The sequence below is a fragment of the Micromys minutus genome, assembly GCF_963924665.1.
Source record: "Micromys minutus genome assembly, chromosome: 2".
Lineage (NCBI taxonomy): Eukaryota > Metazoa > Chordata > Mammalia > Rodentia > Muridae > Micromys > Micromys minutus.
In genome coordinates this window covers 71,080,935-71,107,728 of record NC_137971.1, presented here as the reverse complement: position 1 = coordinate 71,107,728, position 26,794 = coordinate 71,080,935, and the positions used below count along the sequence as shown (strand labels likewise).

At 45.4% G+C, this 26,794-nt stretch overlaps 2 protein-coding genes across 9 annotated transcripts in view; both read left to right on the top strand.

The window, feature by feature from the left end:
- Window positions 1–5,672, top strand: part of SRCAP (Snf2 related CREBBP activator protein) — a 46,583-nt gene extending 40,911 nt beyond the window's left edge. For all 3 annotated transcript variants that reach the window (XM_080911986.1, XM_080911985.1, XM_080911984.1), the window contains 3 exons: window positions 1,929–2,129; window positions 2,275–2,358; window positions 2,474–5,672. In XM_080911986.1, coding sequence (XP_080768112.1) covers window positions 1,929–2,129; window positions 2,275–2,358; window positions 2,474–5,248 — 3,060 coding nt within the window. In that variant the 3' untranslated portion in view covers window positions 5,249–5,672. The remainder of the gene's footprint in view (window positions 1–1,928; window positions 2,130–2,274; window positions 2,359–2,473) is intronic.
- LOC308416879 (phosphorylase b kinase gamma catalytic chain, liver/testis isoform) lies at window positions 5,669–26,735 on the top strand. 6 transcript variants are annotated; one of them, XM_080911992.1, is made up of 10 exons: window positions 5,671–7,585; window positions 17,563–17,675; window positions 21,268–21,443; window positions 21,707–21,761; window positions 23,250–23,315; window positions 23,401–23,564; window positions 25,549–25,639; window positions 25,721–25,874; window positions 25,946–26,071; window positions 26,161–26,735. In XM_080911992.1, the coding sequence occupies exons 1-10, from the start codon at window positions 7,418–7,420 to the stop codon at window positions 26,452–26,454; spliced, it is 1,407 nt and encodes a 468-aa protein (XP_080768118.1). In that variant the 5' UTR covers window positions 5,671–7,417; the 3' UTR covers window positions 26,455–26,735. The 6 variants fall into 6 exon arrangements, with proteins under 6 accessions (XP_080768117.1, XP_080768118.1, XP_080768113.1 ...); XM_080911987.1 differs by lacking the exon at window positions 5,671–7,585 and adding an exon at window positions 17,079–17,135; XM_080911988.1 differs by lacking the exon at window positions 5,671–7,585 and adding an exon at window positions 17,129–17,170.
- Window positions 26,736–26,794: the final 59 nt, after the last annotated feature.

The window sequence follows — 26,794 nt, the reverse complement described above, 5'->3', positions numbered from 1 at the left end:
TCTGATCATCAAGTTTAGTGGCAAGCGCATTTACCCACCAAGCTAATTCAGTGGCCCGTAGGCAGCTCTCTTGATGCAGTTGATGTGAATCTATTAATGGTGGGATAGATGGGTGTGTATACACGGGTGCAGGTGCTCACCAGAAAAGACCATTGGAATCCTGGAAGTTAGAGTGTACAGGGTATGAGTCACCCAGAGTAGGTACTAGAAATTGGAAGGATCTTCTACAAGAGCAGTAGGTATTCAAAGCCACCTCTCCAGCCCTTATTTCATGGCATCATGAAATAATGCCATGAAATAAAGGCATCAAACCTTTATGCTTTGTTACTGCAGATGGAAGCTAGCATGTTTGCATGCAGGCAAATTCTCCATCAGCTACACCCTTCCTTGAACTATTCCTACTGTTTTTTACAGAGAGCCCTAAGTCTGATTGTACAGGAAAGGAAGTAGAAATAAAGGACTATAAAATAGTAATTTATCCCTAGTGGGAGAACTAGCAAAATCCATTTTATCATGTGTTGAGTGTTGAGCTGCTTTGATAAAGCTGGTGTTCCAGAACATTGCTGAGTTCATCTATAAATCTGTTTGGTGTTTGTTTGTTTTTTCAAGTCAGGGTTTTTCTGTGTAACAGTCCTGGCCACCCTGGAACTCTGTGTAGGCCAAGCTGGCCTGGAACTCACAAAGATCTGCCTTCCTCTGCCTTCTTAGTGCTAGGGTTAAAGGCGAGCACCATCACAGCTAGAGTAAATCTGTTTTTATTTAATCTTGGATTCAGTTTTTTTCATTGATTTTTTTTTTTTTTCTTTTAATTTGAGATAGGGTCTCATATGCAGGCCTGGCTGCCTTGGATCTCTTTATTTAGATCAGGCTGGCTTAGAACTTAGAACTCAGATCTACGTACCATTGCCTCCTGAGAGTGGGATCAAGGTGTGTACTGCATCAAGTGTTTTTGCAGGAATATAATGACAGGTATACTGGAGGCAGTGGTAGATGGAACTCTGTAAATCTAAAGATACCTTGTTCTACATAATGTATTCCAAGCCAGCCAGGGCCACTTAGTAATACTTTGTTATCCTTGGTAATTTCATAAATGAAATGTAAATTACAAGATATAACTTTGTTTTGAGACAGGGTCTTGCCATGTGTCTATGGTTGGCCTGGAACATTGTATATAGAGCAGGCTGACCTCAAATTTGCAACAATCCTGTTTCTGCATCCTGTGGGCTGAGATTATGGGCATGTACCTGCAACATGCCAGGGAAATTTGGGGGAGGGGTTATTTTTTAAGGGTTTTTTTTGTTTTGTTTTGTTTTTTTTTTTTTTTTTTTTTGGTATATTTGTATTTTTTAGTTATATGTCTTTGTGTGAGTGCTGTGAGAGGTCAAAGGGGTTGCTCCCTGGAGCTGCAGTTGAACCACCTGATATGGTGCTGAGAACCAAACTCAGGTCCTCTGCATGAGTAGTAAGCTCTCTTGGGCTGGAGTGATGGCTCAGTGGTTAAGAGCACTGACTGCTCTTCCAGAGGTCCTGAGTTCAATTCCCAGCAACCACATGGTGGCTCACAACCATCTGTAATGAGATCTGATGTCTGAAGACAGCTACAGTGTACTCAAATAAAATAAGCAAATCTTAAAAAATAAAATAAAAAGAGAGTAGTAAGCTCTCTTTAGTGCTGAGGCATTTCTCTAGCTCTCCCACCTACTTCTCTTTGGAAAAAAAAAAGTATTATTTATCATAAGCAATATGTGCTACCACATGCATATGTAGGTAAGAGAGCAACTGTCTATAAATCTTCCATTATAGATTCTGAGGATCCAGGTTATCAGGCTTTCTGGGCAATTGCCTTTTACCCACTGAGCCATCTTTCTGGCCTCTGTGTTCTTAAATTTATTTGTATGTGCTTTGTTTTTCTTCTTTATACTTTGAAGGCATTATGTCGGGCAGAAGATGAAGAAGATATTCGTGCAGCCACTCAGGCCAAAGCTGAACAAGTGGCTGAGCTTGCAGAATTTAATGAGAACGATGGGTTTCCTGCTGGTGAGGGAGAGGAAGCCAGTCGGCCCGGGCCTGGGGCTGAGGATGAGGAGATGTCCAGGGCAGAACAGGAAATTGCTGCCCTTGTAGAACAGGTCAGTGTTGGATCCACCAACACTTCTCTTCATCTGTCATAACTTATGCCAGGACTGTTTTTTCCATCTTTCCTGGTAATAGTAAATGATGGTGGTAGGCCCTGAGTTCTAGGTCCTTATGTTTATCTTTTATTCTTCCCTGCAGCTGACTCCCATTGAGCGCTATGCCATGAAGTTCCTAGAAGCTTCATTGGAGGAAGTAAGCCGAGAGGAGCTCAAACAAGCAGAGGTAAGTCTTCTTAAGTTGGAAGTAAGAGGATTAAGATAGTGGGAAACTGTTGGTTTCTACCATGCCTTGTTCTGCTCTGCCTCTTCCTGACACTGTTGGGCTATGTTGTTGATAGGAACAAGTGGAAGCTGCCCGAAAAGACCTGGACCAAGCAAAGGAGGAGGTGTTTCGACTACCCCAAGAGGAAGAGGAAGGACCTGGGGCTGGGGATGAGATGTCCTGTGGAACTAGTGGAGTCAGCCACCGGCGCAGCAAGAAAGTCAAGGCTCCTGAGAGGCTGGGGACTCGTGTCAGTGAACGTCTTCGTGGAGCTCGGGCCGAAGCTCAAGGAGCAAACCACACTCCTGTCACATCTTCCCATCATACCTGCAACACCTTCGTGCCTCCCCGATGCAGCCCTGTGAGAGAACGAATTCCCAGGCCAGTAGCTAGGTCTAGACCTCCTCCTCCTCCTCCTCCTCCTCCTCCTCCTGCCCCTGCTCCTCCTGCTTCTGCTCCTGTTCCTCCTGCTCCTCATCCTGCTTCTCCTCCTGTTCCTCCTGCTTCTCCTGATCCTCCTCCTCCTGATCCTGCTGCTTCTGTTGCTTCTGCTATAACTTCTGCCCTAGCCACAGCTCCAATACCCATTTCAGCCCCAAATCCAGTAACCATTCTTCCTGCTCATATCTTGCCTACTCCCTCACCTCTGCTTCAACTTCCTCTTTGTTCTCCTGCTTCTACCCCTCCTGCCTGTACCCCTCTGCCTGCTTGTACTCCCTTACCAGCTCAAACCTCTCTATTACCCTCTTCTTCACCAGCCCCACTTGATTCCCTTCCTGTTCCCATCTCTCCTGGGGTTACCAACCTCCCCTTGGACTCAGGGGAAGTAGAGGTGTGTACACAAGAGTTGGCACCTGTGGAGTCTCCAGAGCTACCTGGAATGACCAATTCTGAGGCTTCCCTGGTTAGTCTTGTGCCTCCAAAGGATCTTTTGCCAGTAGCTGTTGATGTCCTGCCTGAATCAGAGAAGAATCTTTCTTTAATTCCTGCACCCAGTTCAACCCTGGAAGCCGAGAGCATCCCCAATGATCAGGAGCAGGAGGTGCCAGGTCCTGTGGAGGGGACCAATCCCATACTGCTACCTGGTGGTAAGGAGTTGAACATGAGTCTAAGTGAGAGCAATGGGCTGGAGCTCCCATCCTCAGCAGCATCTGATGAGCCACTTCAGGAGCTATTGGAGACTCACAGGAACTTGGAAGAAACAAGAGAGGTTCAGATCCCAATCTCCAACTCAGAGAAGCCACAAGAACTTGTTAGAACTGAGGTTATAGCTCCATCAACCTCATCATCAGCCACTTCCTCTCCTGAGGGTCCTTTGCCTGCCCGCCCCCCACGGCGTCGAACCAGTGCTGATGTAGAAATCAGGGGTCAGGGATCTGGCCGGACAGGACAGCCCCCAGGTCCCAAAGTGCTTCGAAAGCTGCCAGGAAGGCTAGTAACTGTGGTAGAGGAAAAAGAACTCGTAAAGCGACGGCGACATCGGGCAACTGCCAGCACGCTAGTACCTGGGGTATCAGAAGTTAGCGCCAGTCCAAGAAGCCCATCAATCCACAGTATGTCGGGGCCAGAATCCTCACCTCCTAGCAGTGGGCCCTGTGAAGCTGCTCCTACATCTTCACTGTCTACCCCAACCCAGCATACCTTCATAGCTTGTCGTCACAATGAACTGGGGATGACTGGTGGGGGCAGCCCAGAGAATGGAGAAGGAGCAGAGCTTGCAGTCACTCCACCTGCTGTGAAACGTCGGAGGGGGAGGCCTCCCAAAAAGAACAGGTCTCCAGCAGATGCTGGGAGAGGGGTGGATGAGGCACCTTCATCCATCTCTAAGGGGAAAACCAATGGGGTTGACCCAGTCCCTGGGCCTGAAACAGTAACTGCTGCAGAGCCTGAGCTCAAGCCCCAGTTTGTTCCTGGCCCCCAGCCTCTTGAACCCCAACCAGTTCACAGACCAGAGCCCATCATTCTATCACCTGTGGAGAAAAGACGGCGTGGGCGTCCCCCTAAAGCAAGGGATTTGCCCATTCCTGGGACCATATCCTCTCCAGGGGATGGCAATTTAGAGAGCAGGACACAGCCACTCCCTTTCCCAGCACCCCTGACACCACTCCTAGCCTGTCCCACTGCTGTCGCCAACACTGTCACCACTGTCACCATTTCAACATCCCCACCGAAGCGGAAGCGGGGCCGACCTCCTAAGAATCCACCATCACCGAGGCCCAGCCAACACCCTATCTTGGACCCCGACAGCTCTTCTGTTGTTGAGAGTTGTGGACTAGGAGTGCAGCGCCAACCTCTGGGTCAGGTGGAGAGTGAAAGCAGTTCCTCTGATGAGGATGGAAGCCGCCCTCTGACCCGCCTGGCCCGCCTACGCCTTGAAGCTGAAGGGATGCGGGGACGGAAGAGTGAAGGGTCCATGGTGATGGCCGTAATTCAGGATGACCTGGATCTAGCAGATAGTGGGCCAAGTGGGTTAGAACTGACACCACCTGTGGTCTCATTAACTCCCAAATTTCGCTCAACCCGCCTGCGTCCAGGGTCTCTAGTTCCCCCACTAGAAACTGAGAAAATGCCTCGCAAAAGGTCAGGGGCTCCACTTGGGAGTTCTGGGATGGCAAAACGGGGCCGCTTGCAGCCCCCAAGTCCCCTGGGGCCTGAGGGTTCAGTAGAGGAGTCAGAGGCAGAAGCCTCAGGTGACGAGGAGGAAGGAGATGGAACCCCACGCCGTCGAACTGGTCCCCGCAGGCTCGTTGGGACCACCAACCAAGGGGACCAGCGTATCCTGCGTAGTAGTGCTCCTCCCCACCTATCTGTCCCTACTATTAGTCACAGAGGTCGAAAGGCCAAGACGTGAGTGGGCAGCCACTTCACTTAGGTATCCCACCATGGCCACTTCCCCATGCCCAGGCCTGACTCTGCTAACCACTACTTGAAGTCTTTGAGGGAAAAAAGCCTCCAGGGAGACATAGGGGGCTGTCTTCCTTTCCACCAAAGTAGGGGATAGGTTACTGGTTGTCATGGAAATGGGGCTTGTCACAACCCCCCCTTCTCTCCTATCCCATATGGCTGGGCAGTGTTAAGGGTGGCAAGATAGTTTCTGTCCCCACCCCCTTGTACTTGATTTCCCAGCTGTCTTTCACAGCCTCAAACCCTTAGGGAAAAGGGGGAGGGGCTTTTCAATGAGGTGGGGTGGGTTTGGTTTTTTTTTTTTCTCCTTTTCTTTTTCTTTTTTTTTTTTTTTTTTTAAGAAAAAAAAAAACATAATAAACTTAGTTTCTGTACAAGCATCCGTGTAAGGAGGCTTCTGATTTCCTGGTCTGGTGGAGGGCTGGGTGGGAAATTGGACGTCATTTTTCACCTCCCTCTTGCAATGACTCCATGCCTGATCTCTAATCCAAGATTCTATACCCTTGAAACAGAACTTAATCCCTCTCCCATTGAAAAAGAAAAGGGAAGATTGTCAAATCTGTTCTGGTAGCCTGTGTAGAGTCTTTTAGACCACCCAGATAAACTCTTTTCTCTGACTCTTGAACTTTCCCTCAGCTCTCCAACATCCCAGAGTTCCCTTTCAGTCTCCTTACTCAGGTGCTTCCTTACACTCCTGTCTTCAGAAAGTAGGCACCCTCCATTGCTCATGCCTTAGCCCTCCTCTGCACTCCATCTAGCCAAACTGGTTTGAGTTGGCCATGCCCCTTCCCAACTCCCTGGGCTCTTCACTTGGTGGCTGGCCCCACAAGTACCTTGGCTTGGCCTGGAGCCATGAGTCAGCTTCATCTCCACCCAAGCCAAATCAAACCTGAGGCAGGAGCCGAAACTCACAGTTCCTCAAAGCCTATGGCCAGGTAAGAATCTATGCTTATATTTATAATTTCTGACCTTAACTCCCTGGGCCCTCTCTTGGGCTCTTCTCATTTGCTGACAGTTCATTTCTTACCTCAACTGCTGTGGCAGCTTTGCCACATCTTTGCTCTCCTATCTCTGCATTTTTCGTTACTTGTGGTGGGTAACTGTGTCCAGGCTGTAGGATAATGATTAGACATGAGTGTTGGAAAGATATTTTGGTGTGCATAGAGGGCCTGAGTAAAGAAGGCGTGTAGGTTTCTGTGGGTGAAGTCACTTGGACTCTGCTAATCTGGTTGGGTTGTGAGGTCTGGGATAAAATGGAGAGAGGTGGCAATAAAGCATAGCAAAGGGGGTGTTTCATGTTCAGGGCTTTGTATTGAGACTGGATCTCGGGTATCCTCAGATTCTGAGCTAGCAATGCTGGCCTTGTACTTGTTGAACTTCTTGATCTTTCTACTTCCTGTCCCAAATTGGTATTATAGATGTCTGCCACCACTCCTGGGTTAGGTGTGTGTTTTTTTGTCTTTTTATTATTATTATTTTTTTTAAGTTTGTTTTGTTTTTATAAACATCAAAAAGAACCATATGATCTTGCCTTTCCTTCATCCTCAGAACTATTTATGCCTGGGGTGGTGGTTACATGTCTTTAATCCTAGCACTCAAGAGGCATCAAGATCAGTCAAGGTGGATCTCTGAATTTTAGGCCAGTCAGGGCTACATAGAGAAACTGTCAAATAAATAAACTAAGCACAAAGCCAGAGGCAGGCAATCTCTGAATTTGAAGACAGCCTTTTCTATATACTAAGTTCCAGGCCAGCTAGGGAGAGGCTACATAATGAGACCCTGTATCAAAAAGAAGCTACGTAGTCTTACTGCCTAAGCTTTAAGATTCTCTCTCTTGTTTCTTGGTATCCAGGTCAGTTTCCTTCTCTGTACTTGTTGAAGAGTAAGTACATTTACACATGCTTGCCTTTCAGAAGATTCAGAATCTTAAGTTGATGGAAAAGATTCCAACCATGTTTAGTCTTCTGACCTGAGTCACTGGAGGAATTTCCCAGTAAGACAGCATTCCTGAGTTAGGACGCTAGACAGCATGCTTTGAGAAGGGTGGAGTCACCATGCCCAAGCAAGAGCTCATTTGTTGGGCTTAAAAGTGCCTTGACTATATCGCCCACAGGTGATGGAGGACGAGGAGAAGGCAGCGGAGAGCTTGGTGAGCAACATGGAAGCTGCTCATTCTCCATCCCCTATCCACTGCTGCTGGCTCCGCCTCCAATACTTGGCAGCTACTAGCATTATCTGTGGCTGTTCTTGCCTGGGAATCATGGCTCTTGTGTTGGCCATCAAGGTGAGGAATAAAAGTCCTGTGGGAATGGGTGGGTATAATGAAGTGACTGTCTCTGATCTGTCTACAGTTAATTAAATGATTACTAAATATCTATTGATGCTTAGCTCTGGCTTAGTGCCAGAGTAAGAATACTTTCAAAGAATCCATGTCTTATGAAAGTGATAGTTTTAAAAATGGATAATTAGGATTCAGCTCATCAATATTGTAGTACAAGAGAAGCATAGAGTACCATAGTAACAAAGGAACAAGGAAAGACGTATCTCTGTAGGGGGATTGGGGTTTCTGTTAGAGTAAGTGGTTACCAAAGCATCAAAAAGATGACAGAAAGGGTGAGTGCATGAGGAATGAAGGACAATCCAAATAAAGGCAGCAGTGTGCACAGAGATTAAATGAGGAATATTGAGAATTGACATCAAAGGAACCAGATAACTGAATGCTTCCAATTCTGTACTTGGGAATTTTAACTTCATCTTAAATAGCAGAGAACAATTCAAGTTTTTTCAGAGGAGTGACATGGCCAGATTTGTGTTTCAGAAATATCTACTCTCAAACCCTCCATTGAAGGTGAATCACAAGGGTCAAGACTACAGGCAGACAGACAGACAAGTAATGATGAGGGAAAAAAACGTATTATGTGGAAGGGAGCAGTGTAGTTGTTAGAGTTTTTTTTTTTTTTTTTTTTTGGTGGTTGGGTTGGGGGTGGCATTACTAGGAACTGAGCCCAGAGTCCTGCCCATGAAAAGTGAATCATCACTAAGTCCAGCATACACATATACCTAGTGAAAGACTATTCAAACTAATTTAAGCATCATTCTGTAATTTTCTCACTACCTGGATGTATCTTGACAGTCAGAAACACTTTCTGTTATCATAAGAATTTCACTGGGACAAAAATCATAAAAGCAATCCTTCATGATGAAAATGATGGTGCCTTTTGGACCATGAGAGAGAGAATGAATGTGGGACAAATAGAAAAGAATGGGAATAGAAAGATTACAAAGTGTTTTTCAGTTTTGAAATGTAATTCAGCAAAGTACTTGGATAGTATGCATAGGCCCTTGAGTTCCATCCCAAACCAATGTCATTAACAATGCAATCTTGTGAGCTAACTGTGGCCAGTTTGTACTGCAGATGAGGCAAGAAAGACCAGAAAAGGTTGTAAAATGTTAATGTGTGTGGTAATGAGCAATGATAGATAAGAAGTGGGTTGGGGCAATGGGTACTTTGGGACAGAAGCAGGGGGAAGAATCTAACCAAGAACCTGCCCCCAACAGGCAGAAGAGCGGCATAAGGCAGGCCAGTCGGAGGAGGCCATATACTTGGGGGCCCGGGCCCGGAGACTCATTATGGCCAGTTTTGCTGTCTGGTTTGCTGTCCTTTTTCTGTGTCCCCTGCTGCTGTGGCTGCTCTCCTACACCATTGCTCAGGCTGAGTAACCCTGGGTGGCCTTTGCTGAGAGTCAGTCAAGACCTGGATCCAGTCCAACAGTTCGGCAGTGCTCAGTTCTGGTGACAGGAGTGGTTCGTGGTTCTTCCTGTCTGGAAGGATGTTGCCTTTCTCGGGAGCCATTGGAAGAGCTCAACTAGGCTATTCAAAGCACCTGAGACTTGAAGGGGAGGTCAGCCTGCTCTGTTCTTTCATTATCCTCTGCTTTGTCTCCCTTGCCCTTCCATCCTAGGAGCCTCCATTCAGAGAAAGGGATGGAAACCAGGCTTGATTTTTATTAGAATTTGTTTTGTAATAAAAATCTTTTTTGGTGGTGAAATACTGTCTAATTGTTCTTTTTCCTACTTTTCCCTTGGGCCTTTGATGAAAGCAAGGGTAGACATCTAAATGATAACTTAAGCCTGTATCTGCCTTCTAAGTCTATCTCATGGCTTCAAGAGAAGGAAAGGATTTTTTTGGTTTTAGGGACTTGTTTGTTTGATTTGGTTTGTTGGAATTTTTCTTTGGGAAAAAAAATGAGCTTCTTATTAGCCATGAACCTAAACTCTGACAAAAAGAATAGTATTAGTAGCTAGCACATTACACACTGAGTAATTACTGCTAGGCTGTGCTCTAGGCATTGTATCTTCTGAGGCCTCACAATGACTCAGTAGTAGGTGCCATTTTTCTTTATAGTTGAGGTATATATCCTAGGCCCTAATGCTAGAAAATAAAGATATGATTGAATTCAGACAGTTTGGTTCCACAGGGGTAAAAAGATTAGATTACAGGAACTACCATCCTACAAATTAACAGTTATATGATTAAATACATTTTATATTCTTTATCTTGAGACTCCTGGTAGATAGTATTTAAGGTTTTTAGGGATGGGATATGAGCCTGGTTTTGTTTTATTGAGTCAGGCTGTCCCTCAGAGTTGCTGTGCTATATTGGGATTACCAGTATATACCACCATGGTTGACTAGTCCTTTTGTTTTTTGTTTTTTAAGTTGTTGCTGTTTTCTGAAATGACAAGGCCTCACCCTATAGCCCATAGTAGCCTCAATCCTGATCCTCCTTGGCTTCTGTTCCTGACTGCTAGAATTACAGATGTACGCTATCACACTCCGCTTAAATAGTTTTTAAGTTTAGTTTTTAATGTTATAAAATATACTTTATGAGCAGGTTCCCAAACAAATATAAGGTTTAAATTAACACCTAGCCAATACCTGAAAGCTACTCAAATCGATTGCTGTCAACACTGTAAAACCTTAATATATACTAATCATTTCTTATCACATATAACTACTATTCTAATTTCTTACAATGTAATTTAATTTTGCTTGCATCTGCTTTATAGAAATGTAGCCAACCAACTGAGGAGTAAATAAATGCTAAGAATGGGATACATGAGGGATAGAGAGAAATTCCACAGTTAAAAGAATTAGCTCTTGCAGAAGACCTGAGTTTCCCCTTACCTACATGATGATTCACACCTCCATAATGGCAGTTCCAGGGGTTTCCAATGCCCTCTGATCTCTACAGTTATCAAGCATGCATGTACTACACATGGAGAACATTCAGACACAAATTACTTTTAAATTTATTTTATATACATGAGTGCTCTGCTGCATGTTTACCTGCATGCCGGAAGAGAACATCAGATCCCTTTATATAGAGATGGTCATGAGACACCATGTGGATGCTGGGAATTTGAACTCAGGACCTCTAGCAGAGCGGCAAGTGCAGCCATCTCTCCAGCCCAGCAAATCTTAATGAAATACAAGAGCATCTTCCTCAAAAAGGCTGGAGAAACAACTCAGGAGTTAACAGCACTTGCTGCTCTTGCAGGGGACCCAAGTTTGATTCCCAACATCCATATCCAGCAGCTCAAAACTCCACTTCCAGGGAATTCAAAACTTCCTGGCCGCTGTGACTACATACGTAAATTAAAAATTGTCTTTATAGAGATGGAGTCCTGTTATCTTTTTGTCTTTGCTGTTAACATTGTATAGTAAGTATTATGTATAGCTGTAATTTTGTTGCTATGTTATATGAATACAGTATAATTTGTTCATTATCTTATGGAAGCACTTGAGGTGTTTCCAATTCATGTTATAAAACTATGCTACTATAGATATTTTTATACACACATACCCTGTTTGAAACAGGGTTTCAAAATGTAGCTTCACTATGTAGCACTGGTTGTCCTAGAATTCAAGTTTTTCAGACCAGGCTGACCTTAACACCTTGCCTGGCTCTTGTGTCTTTTGAAGCTTATGTACTTCACAAATAGAATTCTTTTTGTGACTACCATAATTCAGGAAAGAGTAGAGCTATGCAAATTAGAGGTGCACACACTGATAGTGGAGGAGGGGTGGCATGTGATGGCTGTCTTCAGTGTTCTAACATGTTTTACTCTTTCTGGGGAGTCATGAATATGTTCACCCCAGATAGGACACCACCAGTAGACCAAGTCTAATCCAAGTCTAATATAATGAGCCAGTGGGTTTACTGGGATATTTACGAAACACAGGTAGCTATATCACTAAAAAGTCCACATCACCATGGGCAGAAACTCACAAAAGCTGCATCCCTGGAACTCCTTGACCAAGAGTTTTTCTCCTTAGCAATTGCTTACTAATTGTATAGCCAAAGAAAAGGACTTCCTGTGTCTTCATTCTCAAATGCCTCCATGCTCTTGAGAGACTCTTTCAGCTAGGAGAGAAGAGCTCACAACATTCTACCTCTTCAGTTCTGATACCTTCTTTTCATAAAATTCTTTGAGGATATTACGTGAGGTTTTGTTTTTGGAGAGCAGGGTAGAATGATAGCAATGTCTGGACATTTCTTCCATTTATGGTTTAGAATTGCCACAGTGCCACAGCAACGGTCACTTATTTTTAGAACCTTGACTGGCTCTGTCTGTTACCTGCTGGCAAAAGTTCCTGGGATAGACAGATGTCTTCGCATTTAAGAGCTTGTACCACCCTTACAGAGGATCTGAGTTCAGTTCCCTGCATTCATGATTGCCAGCTTAGAAACAGCTCTAGGGAATGTGAAGCTCCCTGGTCTCCACAGGCAACTGCACTTGTGTACACAGACGTGTACACACACATAATTTAAAGTAAAAAAAAAGTTTCCCTTTGTATGGATATAAGCAAAAGTTATTGTCAGCATTCCACATTTACCTTCTGATTTATTTTTTTAAAGACAACTAGTAGCAGTTGGGCTCACAGATAGTCCAATTGATTTCTCCATATCTTACAACCAATGTGGTGTTTCAGCAGTTGACTTACCATCGAGTTTTTGGGATGCAACCAATAGCAGTAACAATGACATCTATGTTTTCCAGGGCCCCAGAGGCTTTTCTGGCAACATCTCAGAATATACTCTATTCCTGGCACCAGGATTTTCATCTAATGAACTTTATAGCTTCAGAGGTTTTTTTCCTGTCACTCTGGGTGCTCCTGTGGAAATTATTTCATTGTAGTTTTTACTGTTCCTCCAGTTGTTTTGCGAGTCTATGAGACATTCAAAGGCTAACATATAATGAAACTATCGCAGAGAACTGGACTCCCTGAAGGCCTTTTCATCAGAGGGAACTCTGAAAACACCATTGGCAAAATCCAATACAACATTTGAATCAATTAATCAAGAGAGTAATGTTGGGTATGGCGCACAGAGGACAGTACCCTTCCACTATTGCTATTTCCCGTGAGCCATCTCCTCTCCTTACTCCTAGCCTTTGGGCTGACACATTACCCGTGCATCCTGAATGGTCTCAAGTAGAGCTAAGCTTTACTTGGTCTGGGTGAAAGCTGAGTAAAAAGCTAACAGATGCATGTGCTGGCCTACTACACTTGACACTGGAGCCAGCTTCCAGTGTCTGACAGGCTCTGAACTTGTGTCCAGCATCTCTCCATTGACCATGCCTAACTGAAATAAACTCCATTCTCTATTTTTTGTATAGAGTAATGTGCTCTGGGTAGGGTAATTGCCTACCACTAGAAAAATCCTGGGTAAGCTGTTGCTCAGGCTTTTGGCTTTTTAATTTTACATAGGAATGCTGTCTTGATAAAAATGCCACATTTTGTCTTCATTTTTTGTTCAAAATTTTTTATTACAGATGGACTTTAAATTTTTAATTAAATTATTAAAATTTGCCTGCATGTATATATGTGTGCCACATGCTTGCTTAATGTCCAGGGTGGTCAAAGAGGGTGTTAGATCAGATCATCTTGAACTGGAGTTATGGATTATTGTAAGCCACTATATAGATGCTAGGAACCAAACCTAAGTCATCTACAGGAGTAGCCAGTGTCTTAACCACTGGCTCATCTCTGTAATCCCCATTTTTATTGATTTTGTGTGTTGTATGGGGAGGGTTCCAGGACAGCATGCACACAGAAATAAGAGGACAGTGTTCAAGAATTGATTTTCTTATACCACATGGGACTTAGGAATTGGTTCACATCCTCAATTTGGTAGCAAGCCCACTGAACTGTATTTTTAAGATGTGTTCATGTATTTCAGGCTGGCCTTGAACTAACTACTCAAGATGACCTTGACCTCCTTTCTCTACTTCCTATGTACTGATAGATATGGCACCAAGCTCTGGTGTGGTGGTCTTTAAGTGATCAGACAGATTCCTCTGTCTTTTTGTACTCCCCTTTGATTGTTTTACATCTTGTAAACTTGATTTACATGCCTCTCACCATGAAGCTCTGCAAAAGCTACTGACCAGCCCTTCAGAGGTCATTGCTGAATTAACTTATTTTTTCTCTCATGATCCTGTGAAAATAGTCCTTTCAGTCCCAGTATACTTGGCACTGTGCGTGATTGGCCTAGTAATGTCTCTCATTTTTCTGTTGTCCTCCAGAAGCTGATCTTTAGAGAGCTTTAGCCAGTGATAACCAAGCTGGTGTTTCATAGGAACTAACCCGCCAGGGATTCTTTTCCCTTTTATTGCCTCAAACTATGCAAATTCACATTATTCAGTTTCTTCTCCACACTTCACATCCCATCATCTTCATATCCCTCAGCTTTATTCAACAGGCCATTAGGAGAAACTTTTATTTATTTCGTAAAAATCTGTTTCAGGGCCAACAGAATAGCTCAGAGCAAACATTTCTGTCACCAAAACTGACCACCTAACTTGATCCTTGAGACCCACATTGCAGAAGGAGCCTGCTCCTACAACTTGTCTGCTGACCACACACACTCTGTGATGTGTATACATGTACACACATATACATAAAGTGTAATTTTCAAAGTAATTTCCCATTCAAGCAGGTCAAATGTAGTTTTCCCTGCTTATAGTTGTCTGTACTGTACTTGTTACTTAGTGTCCCTGTCTGTATGCTTAACTAATGGGTTTCCCCATTTTCTGTATTAAAGGTCAGGGAATCCTGCAACTCTCCCTCTTCGCTTTCAAAGTTCTATGAATCCCAGGTTTTTGGAAATCAAGAATAATATAAGGGAGCTGGAGAGATGGCTCAGTGGTTAAGACCACTGACTGCTCTTCCAGAGGTCAGTTCAGTTCCCAGCAACCACACAATGGCTCACAACCATCTGTGATGGGATCTGATGCCCTCTTCTGGTGTGTCTGAAGGCAGCTACAATGTACTTATATATAATAAATAAATCTTTAAAAAATATATAAGGAACTAGTTTGTACTTTCCCCCCCTATCTTTCTAGCTCTGAGAAATAACAAGCCAATACATACATCACCCTCCATTTCACATTTCCTGTCAAGTCAGAAGCTAGTGTGGACGGAAATAGTTGCTTATCTTTGCCTCCTGGTAATAACGCCTTACACAAGCAAGTTCTGACACTTGGTTGTGTCTTATTGCCCACAGAACTGCCACCATAGCCTGCTTACCATCCCATCAAACATAAGATACTCTGAGAGGTGTAGCATTTTCTAGTCCATCAGCCATTATGGAGTGTTCCCATACTTGTAGCAGACCCCATTCAACAAGGAGACATGCTACCCTATAACAAATGACGTGACAGCTGATTGCCCTGGACTTGTCTCTCAAATGCCTTCAGAATTCTGAGCTTTGTTTACACTTCTTATTCATTGCAGGGAATGTGCCTCTGGCACCACAGCAAGGTGGTGCATTATTCCCTACCACACTGGGGTACAATAATCATCAGGATAGCTCCCCACACTGCCCGCAGACACTGTACTGAGACCCATTTCAGAAGCATCTTTGTTCCCCATAGTAGGGGCATGGAACCACATCTCCCAGATTGCTGTTGGGTTTGCAGGTCCCTGTTCATATGCCAATTGCTTTGACTTTTCTGGAAAGAGAGGAACAAAAACTTATTTACCCCAAATAGGGCAATAGCGACCAAATAAAGTCACCAACCACCGAGTTTATGGGGTTTTACACAGGAGCATAGTGACTCAAAAGCATCTATCTTCACCAAAAACCACCATTTCTCCTTTATTCATAATGTGAATATATTTTTATGCCCAGTTCTGTTTACTTTTTTTCCCCAGTGCTTTCAGTTTGGCCTTGTTCATGCTGGACAAGCAGCTAAACTGTATCCCATGTCCTACTGCCATCTTTAAAATATGTTCTGGTAAAGTAAGATGAACATGTAGTAAACCCCACATATTTAAAGTCTGTGGGGTGAATGGAACATCAGGAGGCCCATACTGTGATCCCTACCTCATTATTCTTGCCCTTGGTCACTTTTCCCAAAGACCCCTGGTTCCTTTGTTTGCAACTAATAGAAATCAGCGTTTACACTCTGTTTACTAGGTTCTGTTTTGGGGTCCTTTTAGAGATTAAACCTGGGAAACAAAATTATATTTTTAATCTATTTTTCACCATTGTCCTTATTTTTACCTGTTGAGTTCTTCCTCTAGTTCCAGATTCTATATTCTCATAGGAAGACTCTTGGTTCCTAATTATATGAACACTTTATTTTGACTAATTGCAAAATAGTTATCTCCTATATACCAGCAACAAACCTACTTAGGAAAGTTCAAAACTTTTTTGCAAGTTATTAAAGTTAAGCCTGATGAGGAAATACCCGTGCTTTACAGCGATAGAAAGCAAAAACAAACAAACTATAAGTTACTTGTTTTCATTACAGCAAAGGTTGTTAGAAAATCATTCGGTAATCTAGGCGTAATCATACCGAAAATCATTCGGTAATATTCACTTTTAATCCCAGCACTCGGGTCAAGCTGACTGATCTTTGGGAGTTCCACCCCAGCCTGGACTACAGAGCAAATTTCTAGCTAACAAAGGTCTACATAGACACTGTCTAAAAACCAAAGACTTGTTTCTCTTCTGCTGGAATGTAACCTTGAGGATTTTGCTTTTTTTTTCTTTGCTGTTACTCCAGAGCCTTGGTTTTAGGATTTAGCTAGCTTTGGAATTACTCCAGGCAGAATCTTACAACCTTGTGTACTTAATGCAGGAGGCTTCTGCGAGCAAGACTAGTTAATACTACGGTAGGAATCTGTGACCCCAGGATGATGGACACTATCCTGGACGTTCTAGTCGGCACCAAATGCACATGCATCTTGTTTTGTTGTGTTTCTCAAAACACAATTTCTCTGTGTAAACAGCTCTGCGGATCTTGGAACTCACTAGGCTGGCCTCCAATTTGAGATTCCTCTGCCTGCCTCACGTCCTAGTGCTGGGATTAGGCGTGCATGACTACACCTGTTTACACGCAGGTTTCCACAAAAAGAGGAATTTTGGAATAGGCTCTTACTATAATAAAGAGATTAATTAAGATGAGGATACCAGAAGGAAACGTAAAGGACCTTGTCCTAGGGCACCGGGAGGTAGTGCAGAGATACCACACTTCCGGTAATCTAACTTCCGCGTCTCTTTACAGACCTGCAGCGCCGCAAGAGAAAAGCAAATGCTACACGTTGATTGGCTGTTTTCTCGTGGTGGAGACCTTTAGGGGACTTCTAGGTCCAAAGTCCTTGTCGGCCCTGGAATCTCGGTTTCCTATTGGACTGCCATTTTCCAATCCGCAGGGTTTCTAATCCCTAGTACTCAAGCACCTGGGGCCATTGGCTGCGATGATGGGGGCGGAGCCTTAGGTCGCTGTGGGAACCTTACAGGTTAAAGCAAAGGAGTAAACGTGAGCCGGGCAGCTGAGGGAGGGTCTTTGCGCAGGTTAGACTGTTCTCTCCCCACCCCCTCCCCCCCATACTCCCTTTCCCCCGCCCTCACGGGACATCCCGCTCGAGACCCCTTGCCCCTCCCAGTGGACGCCAAGTGCGCTTGCGCGGTAACAGCCGCCCGCACTTGTGCCATTTCCCCCTTCTTCCGAGCCACCTTTCCCCCTTCCCTCCCTTCCCTATCCCCTTCCCTACCCTGCTTCCCTCCCTTCCCCCTAGGCCCCTCGTTGTGGTCTCCCCGGTCCTGATCCTTCCCCTACCCCACCCCCACTCCCCAGGACCCTGGCGCCCCAGCCGCAGGTGCTGCGCCCCCGGGAGCCACGATGTGCGTCCTCTCAGAACCTGTGGGCCTCCTTGCCCTCACTGCCCTCCGTTTCCTCCTCGCAGGCCCCCACATCCCTCAGAATGACGTTGGACGTGGGGCCGGAGGATGAACTCCCTGACTGGGCTGCAGCCAAAGAGTTTTACCAGAAGTACGACCCTAAGGACATCATTGGCAGGTGAGCCTTAGCAGAATACATAGGTCCAGTGTAGTCAGATCCCAGACTGGAATAAGGCTTCCTTCTGAAGGCGGGATAGTTTAGGAAGTGGTCAGTGGAAAACCAGTGACTAGATTAGTATTTTCTTCCCTCTAATTTATTCATCTGCATAGTCAACGAACGTGATTGTGCTCCAGACACTGGGAGGGTAGAAAATACTCCTACTCTGTAGTGCCCGGAAGAAGCACACGAGCATTTCAAAGGTATCTAGTTAGCAAAATAGAGGTCCGTATAAAAGATGCTTGGAGCTGGGTGGTGGCGCATGCCTTTGATCCCAGCAGAGAGGTGGGTGGATCTCTGTTGACTTCACTACACCAGACTGGTTTACAGTGGAAGTTCAAGGACAGCCAGGGCTACACTGAGAAACCCTGTCAGGGAGGGGAACCAGGATTGCTACTGTGATCGCCACCACAGGTGCTCCGTGGGTTTAGTTTCAGAAGTATAGTGTATTGGTCATGTTGTGTTAGGCACTAAGGACACCAGGTGAGGGAATCACAGAAACCCATAAAGTTTCTGTCTTGGAATTTACATCCTAACAGTATAGATAGATAATGAAACAAGATGAAGACCACTGCAGGCATGAGGGGGAATAAAGCAATGGGATTAAATCGTGAAGTCTCCACAGACAAGAAGCCTGAGGAGGCTTCTGAGAAAATGAGGGGGTAGGTTTGAGGGACGGTTGTTTGGTTGTTTATGGGGCCCCATCCTGGGACATGGTGCTTTAACATAGAGCTACATTCTTAGCCCCAAGGAACTGAACCTTGAGCTGAGCCTTCAAGTGTGAACATAGGCTGAAGGGGGGTGGGGGTGGGGAGATCTTCTCATTTAGAAGGGACAGTTAGGGCAGGGCCCAAGGTAGGGGCTAGACCCTAGAAAGACTTGGGAAAGACAAGAAAGGAAGTGAGTGAAATGGGCTTCAGGCTATGATGAGGAACTTAAAATCTCATGTAGTGCAGCTGCCTGCCTTCACAAGTATGCTTGTGAGCTAGGAGCTGATGCTCTGCACTTGGGTTAACTGAGGGTAAAAGCGGAGCCCACCTTTTATTCTTCTGTGTGTTGGGCATGAGTTGAGTGTGTTAGGACACTTTGAAAGGTATGTGGCACTTAAAACACTTGGAAGTGTAAAAAGCTTTCTGGCCTTTCCATAGTGATAGGAAAGGACTGGTGGTGGTGACACAGGGATTTCAGAGCCAGAGAGGGGCGATCAGGTCCAAGTGACGGTTCCATAGGAAAGGGGAAACGGTAGCTTTTACGGTTTTTATTTGAGCACTTGAATACCATTTTCTAAGTGAAGACTTGAGGAAGGGTTAGATTGGGGAGTGGAGTGAACCAGTCAGGAGTTTGATTTTGAAATACTAGGTTTGAGATGCCCAGTGGATAGAGCTTTCAAGTGGGTTTGAGTCTGGAACTCAGAGCTCGATATAACAATCATAAATTTGGAGGCATCAACATGTAGATAGGGACAGTGGGGGGGGGGGTGTAAAGAAAGGAAGGGGCCAAGGCTCCGGGGTTCTGTCACCATTTCCTGATCACTTAGAAGAACTACTGAGGACCACGCAGAGATGCAATCTGTGAGCTAGTAAGAAAAATGAAAGAATATCCTTTTAGAAGGTTGCCAGGAGCTACTTTGTGAAATGCTTTAAGGTCTGAGAAAGGCAGGCATGTGGCATTAGATTTGGCCAGGCAAATTTAGATATCACACGGAGATGTCACATAGCTATTTAAGGCTTCTAGGATTCAATACAGGTCACCAGGGAACAGACTGTGTATCTCAGTGTCTGTTCTAGTACTGTGAGAAAACACCATCACCAAGTCAACTTAAAAGAGAAAACATTTAATTGGGGCTTGTTTACAGTGTCAGAGGGTGAGTCCATGACCAACATGGCAGGGAGCATGGTGACAGATAGGTGACAGATAGCCATGACCCTGAAGCAGTACCTGGGAGCTTACATCTTATCTACATGCAGCTGGCAGAGAGAGCAAAACTTTGCCTGCCCTGGGCTTTTGAAACCTCAAAGCCCATCTTGAGTGACACACCTCCTCTAGTAAGGCCATGCCACCTAACCCTTCCCAAACAATTCCACTAACTAGGGAGGGCGCATTCAAACACATGAGCCTCTGAGAACGATCCTCACTCAAACCACCACAGTGTATTAGGGGAAAGAACCCACATCTAAAAAGTGTGGGTGGCTGTTACCGCGCAAGTGCACTTGGCGTCCACTTGGAGGGGCTTAGAGGTTGAAATCTCAGAGGTGCAGAAGACACTGAAAGAAAATGTTGAGGCCTAAGGATGGAGCCCTGGGCTAATCCAACTTATTTTTATTAATATTTAGTGTTTTTGAGACGGAGTCTCTGTGCAGCTGAGGTTAGCCTGGAACTCAAAATCCTCTGTCTCAGTCTTCTGAGTGCCATAATTACAGGCGTGGGCCAACACACTCAGCTTTAGCAGGTTTATGCTGGGGGGACGTGAGGACTGGGTTTGAGCTCAGAGACATAGGTGCTAAGCAAGCATCCTACCATTGAGCTACAGCCCAGTCCTATGTTTTGTCTTTGTTGACCCGTACTCAGCAGGTACATCCCCCTATGCTGTTCTCGCAGCCCAAGGCTGACCTCAAAGAGAACAAGGCACTAGAGTCTGTCAGCAGAAAAAAAGACTGAGTCTTAAGACTTTTTTCCCCTTTGAAATGCTCTAGAATCTTACTAGAAAGGTTTAATTACTAAAGAGTACTCACCCTTAAAGTAAAGGTGAATGGGATGCTTGAGGAGGGAGAAAACAGGCTGGACTGGTAAAGGTAGCATTTAGTATGTTCTAGATGACTTGAGCCTTTGAACTTCCTGAAGTTATAAGACCCAGTGACTAGAGGTTGGGAATGTGGCTTAGTGGTAGAGTACTAACCTAGCACAGAGGAGGCCCTGGGTTCCACTGTAGACATTTATTGAGCTTTTCTTACACACAAAGGTATAGGGAAAATTTGGGATTTGGATGGAGACTGAGGTGGTTTCTTACCACTTCTTGCAAAGGGCAAACTCTGAGACCATGTGAAAGGCCTTCTTCGGGGCTTAAAAAAGGGAGGATAGACCCTGGATCCAACTCAGATCACCTTCCTGAGTTCCTATGGGCCTTGCTGCTTGGTACCCACATGCCTGAAGACATTGTGAAGCTATGGTAGGATAGGGTTTGTGGTCATGGCACTTCTCCTGGTGTGAGTTGGTATGGTAAGCAAGAATGTAGAAGCCAGATGTGGTGGTACACACTTGTAATCTAGTTCAGGGCCAGCCAGCCTAGGCTACACAGCAACACCCAGTCTTACAGGATGTGGTGTACATGCCTTTAACTTTAACCCCAGCACTCAGGAAACAGAGGCAGTTGCACCTCCATGAGTTCCAGAACAACCAGAGCTACATAATGAGGTCCTGTCTCAAAGAAAACAAACAAACAGAGGTGGGAAGCTGAAAGAGAAGATGAGAGAGAGAGGGAGGGAGGGAGGAAAAGAAAAAAGGGTTAAGGAAGGAGTGTGGGAGGCCTGATCTGGCTCTTATTTGATTCTGCTAGAGGGGTGAGCTCTGTGGTCCGCCGCTGTGTCCATCGAGCTACTGGTGATGAGTTTGCAGTGAAGATCATGGAGGTGTCAGCTGAGCGACTGAGTCTTGAGCAGCTGGAGGAGGTGCGGGATGCCACACGGCGAGAGATGCACATTCTTCGCCAGGTCGCTGGCCACCCCCATATCAGTGAGGCTGCATTCCCTGCTCCTGCTGGTTGACAGACCCTATCCCTGCTGGCCCTGTTCATAACCCACACCCTTGGAATTCCTCTAGGTCTTCTTCCTCACTCTCTCTACCTCCTAGTGTAGCCAGTCTTTGGGTCCCTGTAGCCTCCTTGGTACTCCTTCCTTCCCAGGATAATAGCCTAGTGCTGCCCTTGGGTGGAAAAGCACCTGTGATGTGTATCTGCTCCTTCCCATCTCTCTCTGCCTTTCTGCCTCTTTCCCCAGTCACTCTCATCGATTCCTACGAGTCTTCTAGCTTCATGTTCCTGGTGTTTGACTTGTGAGTATCACCCTGCTCATCAGAGAACTCTATTCCTTGCCTCCAGGTGTGGTCCCAGGGTTACAGAGTTACAAGGTCACAGCTTGTGGGCAAGAGACACTCTGTTTACATCAATCTCTGCTCCTGCTGGGGCTCTCTATTGCTCTTTTCCCAGAAAGTCCAAGGCACAGACCTTCTCCTTAGGTGCCATTATTGAGGCAGAATCTTCAAGAGTAATAATGATCAGGAAATGCCAAGAGAATTACAATGACCAGCAAGGCCCCTGTCCCTCTTGGTTATAAAAAGATGAGGCGGGAGAAGACTAGGTGCCAAGTGTTGAGCACTGAACTAAGTCCTTGTAGACGGTCCTCTCTCAGGAATCTCCTGACTTAGCACACTGCTCTGCTGTCCCTGTACCTGTTGGTTCTTTTCCTTTCGTTTACCTAAATCTGATGTTACGTGTTACACGATAGAGTGCAAACTAGTTACAAATATATTTTGAGAATATGATTTAGTCAGGCATGATGCCTGTAATCCCAGTACTCCAGGGACTGAGGCCAAGAGGATTACAAATTCAGGGCTAGCCTGGGCTTTATATCAGGACCCTGTTTCTGAGAAAGGAGGGAATAATTTGAATTATTCAGAAAAAAATTCACGAAGCCATCAAATGGCTCTCTGTAAAAATCTGAGGGGAAATAGGAAATGTCTATTCACTATCCTGCAAAAATCCATTTTGAGTATTGATTAGAATTGTAATTATAACCTCTTTTATTATTTGTTTATTTATGTGTTTATTTGTTTTGTGAAACAGAATCTCACATTGTAGCCTTGGCTGGTCTGGTCTTTAACTTAAAGATCAGACTGCCTCTGTCTCCCAAGTGCTGGGATTAAAGGTGTGTGCCAGCACCACCTAGCTGTGCCACCATTGCCTGGATGGAACCTCAAGTTTTTGTTTTTTTTTCTTTTTTTTTTTTTTTTTTTTTTTTTCAGAGGGTTTCTCTCTGTAGGGTTTTTCTCTGGTTGTCTGGGAACTCATTATGTAGACCAAGTTGGCCTTGAACTCACTGAGATCCACCTGCCTCTGCCTCCTGAATGCTAGGATTAAAGGTTTGCATCACCACCAGGCTATAACCTCAATTTTAAATGGTGTTAAAATAAGCAAATTCCAAAAGACTTTTACTCTACCTTTTTGTAACTGTAATGGAACTTGGCCTGTATTCTCAGTGCTGACTTTTACAGCTGTAGTTGCTCTCAGATCTAAGGAGTCCTCCTGTGTCTTACCACAAGAAGTCATCATTCTTACTAAAAGTGTTCCTCTGTGGCACACTAAGGATATTTGAACCACCAGCACACTGTGTCAAATTGCCCCTCAATCTAATTCACTCCTGGAGTGCTGTTTCCCAAGCTGCTCCTGCTTGCCACAGAGGAGTCTCTCCTCACTGGCCTTACCACCTTCTCAGCCTCCAGTAGGGTACATCTGCCTCTTCTCCCCCTCCCCCAATCCCTTAGGATGCGGAAAGGAGAGCTGTTTGACTATCTCACGGAGAAAGTAGCCCTCTCAGAAAAGGAAACCAGGTACTGGTAGAACCTAATGCCCTTGGGATGGCCAGGGGAATTATGAGAATGGTACAGGGAGAAACAGAGATGTCTGCCTTGCCAGGTCCATTATGAGGTCTCTGCTGGAAGCAGTGAGCTTTCTCCATGCCAACAACATTGTACATCGAGACCTGAAACCTGAGAATATTCTCCTAGATGACAACTTGCAGATCCGCCTTTCAGATTTTGGGTTCTCCTGCCATTTGGAACCTGGCGAAAAGCTTCGGGGTAAGGAGATCAGGTCCCTTAAGAGAGAGAGAAGCAAGCCCAAACTTGAGGTTGCCTGGCCAGGTTGAGAACTGAGTTCCCTAATGCCAAGGGAAAGAATGGATACTCGCTGCTGAAGTGCTCTTGATGCAAAGGCTTTGTGCAACTCAGTGGACTTCCTCATCTTAGAGAATGAGATGTATGCAGAGAACCAGGCCTGGGGAGCCAGGAGAAGGGAGCACTGTTGGACCTCAGGGAGGCAGAGAAGGGGCCAGGAGAGCTGGGCTTTGTTTTGGGAGGAAAGAGTAGGGCTAGAGGGCCCCAGCAGTTTGAAGTGTGGATAAAACAAAACCTCTCTGTGGTACTTCAGTGCTGTGAGGATCCTGTTAATGATTCACTGTAACAAAAATTTCTGGGACTGGGATGATGTCCAGTGGGTAAAGTACTTGCCATGCGAGCTTGAGGACCAGAGTTCAGATCCCAACACCCATGGGCATACCAGCGTGGATGAGGCAGAGATGGAGTCCTTGGAATAAGCTTGTTAATTAGACTCTCCAAATGAGTGGGGCTTTGGGCTCAAGTGAGAGCTCTTTTCTAAACACATAAAGGAGAAAGTACTTGAGGAAGATGGTCAGCCTTGGGCCTACACATGTGTGCCACACACACACACATTTCTAGTGCAGATGGGAAACCCTGAGCCAATTTAGGTATAGGAGTCCTAAGAGATATTCATAAGCTATCTTGTCCTTTATGGTTTATACTGAATATGCTACTAGCAAACAAATAATGGGCATTTATCATGGGACAAATGCCATAGCAGATGCCTTGAACTGTGCTGTCTCACTTTAACCTGTGGGCTCCAGGGACCTTGGGGACACTGTTCTTTCCACCCGGCTTCCACATATACATCTTTCTGGAACACCTTTGCCTTGCCTCTTCCACCTCTCGAGTGATTTGGGTTTCATGTTAAAGTTCCATCCAGTGGGGGCCCCTGCTGTTTTTATATTTTCACATGACTTAACACGCATTTCTTAACTTGCTTCTTGGAAGATAATAAGCTTGGGAAAGGTACATCTACCTCATGACCCTCCAATAGAACTCTTGATATGTGCTACATAGTGAAATACTTGTGTTCCCAAAAGTCTTTTTCAATTTAGGCTTATTAAATTTTCTTGGAAGTATAACATGGAATAGTTTGAAATTTTTGAAATCACAAAAAAAGGGGGGGAATGGGTACCTTTAGTGACAAAAAGAACTAAAAATGCAGATTTGTGTCAAGTGATGGAGGCACCTGAGCCATAGGCACCTAGACTCAATCCTGATGCCCTGAGAGAGAATCAAGGAAGGATTTTTGTGGAGAGATTTTTTTTTTTCGTTTTGAAACAGGGTTTCTGTGTCTGTACCAGAACTATCTGTGTAGACCAGCATAGATCATGTAGACTATACCTAGAGCAAACCTTAAGGAAGGGTTTAAACAAGGACTACCCCAGTATGCACTTACGAAATTCAGGTTTGTGCTGGGCATGGTGTGCACTCCTTTAATCCCGGCGTTTAGGAAGCGGAGGCAGGCAGAATGTTTGAGTCTGAAGCCACCCTGGTCCACATAATGAGTTCCAAGCCACCCAAGGCTATATAGTGAGATCTTGTCTGGAAAGAAAGAACTTTGCTTTTCACATACATTATGCATCTGATATAGTGGTGAAAACAAGTTGTTTTGGTGACAAGTAGTTCAGCTTGAAGGTGGGGAGGTGAATGATGTCATTGAGTAGACCTTGAGACCGTTCCCAAACTGAGTTCTCCTAAGGCCATCATGAGCTTTGGTGAGAATTTAAGGTGGTTAGCTAGGGATGCGCCCTTGCTCTGAGGCTCAGCAGGAAACACACAGGATCCAAAAGGGTGCACTTGTGTTCTTGTGAAATTGAGAAGCTCCAGCAAAGGGTTGGTGCTTGGGGCTCTGCAGGGAATGCTAGTGGCAGTCCCTCAATCCTCTGCCCTTTCTCCACAGAGTTGTGTGGGACTCCGGGGTATCTAGCACCAGAGATCCTTAAATGCTCCATGGATGAAACCCACCCAGGCTACGGCAAGGAAGTCGACCTGTGAGTCTCTACAATCCCTTTCCCTTCTGTGTCACATCCTGGCTTGTTACCTATGCAGTCTGACCATGATCTCATTCTCAGTTGGGCTTGTGGGGTGATCCTGTTCACACTTCTGGCTGGCTCACCACCATTCTGGCACCGGCGCCAAATCCTGATGCTACGCATGATCATGGAAGGCCAATATCAGTTTAGTTCACCCGAGTGGGATGATCGTTCAAACACCGTCAAAGACCTGGTGAGTAGGGGCCATGAAATGATACTAGGGAAGACCCAAGATCTGACCCTCATGCTATAAAGTTTCTCTAGATCTCAAAGCTGCTGCAAGTGGATCCTGAGGCACGCTTGACAGCTGAGCAAGCCCTACATCACCCCTTCTTTGAGCGCTGTGAAGGCGGCCAACCCTGGAACCTCACACCTCGCCAGCGGTTCCGGGTAAGCCTGAGAGTAGCAGGGTCACCCAGGCCTTGCCCTCTTCCCTATGCTGGATGTTTTACTGAGGCTAATACTGTCCCCTTTCCCAGGTGGCAGTGTGGACAGTTCTGGCTGCTGGACGAGTGGCCTTAAGCAGTCACCGTTTACGACCACTAACTAAGAATGCACTATTGAGAGACCCCTATGCACTGCGGCCAGTACGGCGCCTTATTGACAACTGTGCCTTCCGGCTCTATGGGCACTGGGTGAAGAAGGGTGAGCAGCAGAACCGGGCAGCCCTCTTCCAACACCAGCCTCCTAGGCCTTTCCCCATTGCTGCCACTGAACTGGAAGGAGACCCCAATGCTATCACAGAGGATGAGGCCACACTGGTACGGAGCTAGGGCCTTCTCCCTGGGGAAGCCAGAAAGTAGAACTCTCTGGAGGAGATTTTTTTTTTCTTCTTCTATCATTCCAACCATTTGGGACTCAGACCTCAGCCCTGCCTTGCCAAGCCTACAGCTGAGAATGCTGCTTGCCACAGAAACCAGCCCTTTACCCTTATCCACTCTGGACTTGGAGATCAGAGATGAAAGGGAGCCTCTTCCAGCATTGTGCCTGGCCTTGCCATCAACACCTGTGCTGCATCTGAAATAAAACCTGCTCCAAGCCTGGGAGAGCCAGTTCCATGTCTGCTGTTTAGTTTCATATGGGAGCCCAGAAGGTGCTCATGAAGGTGGGGGT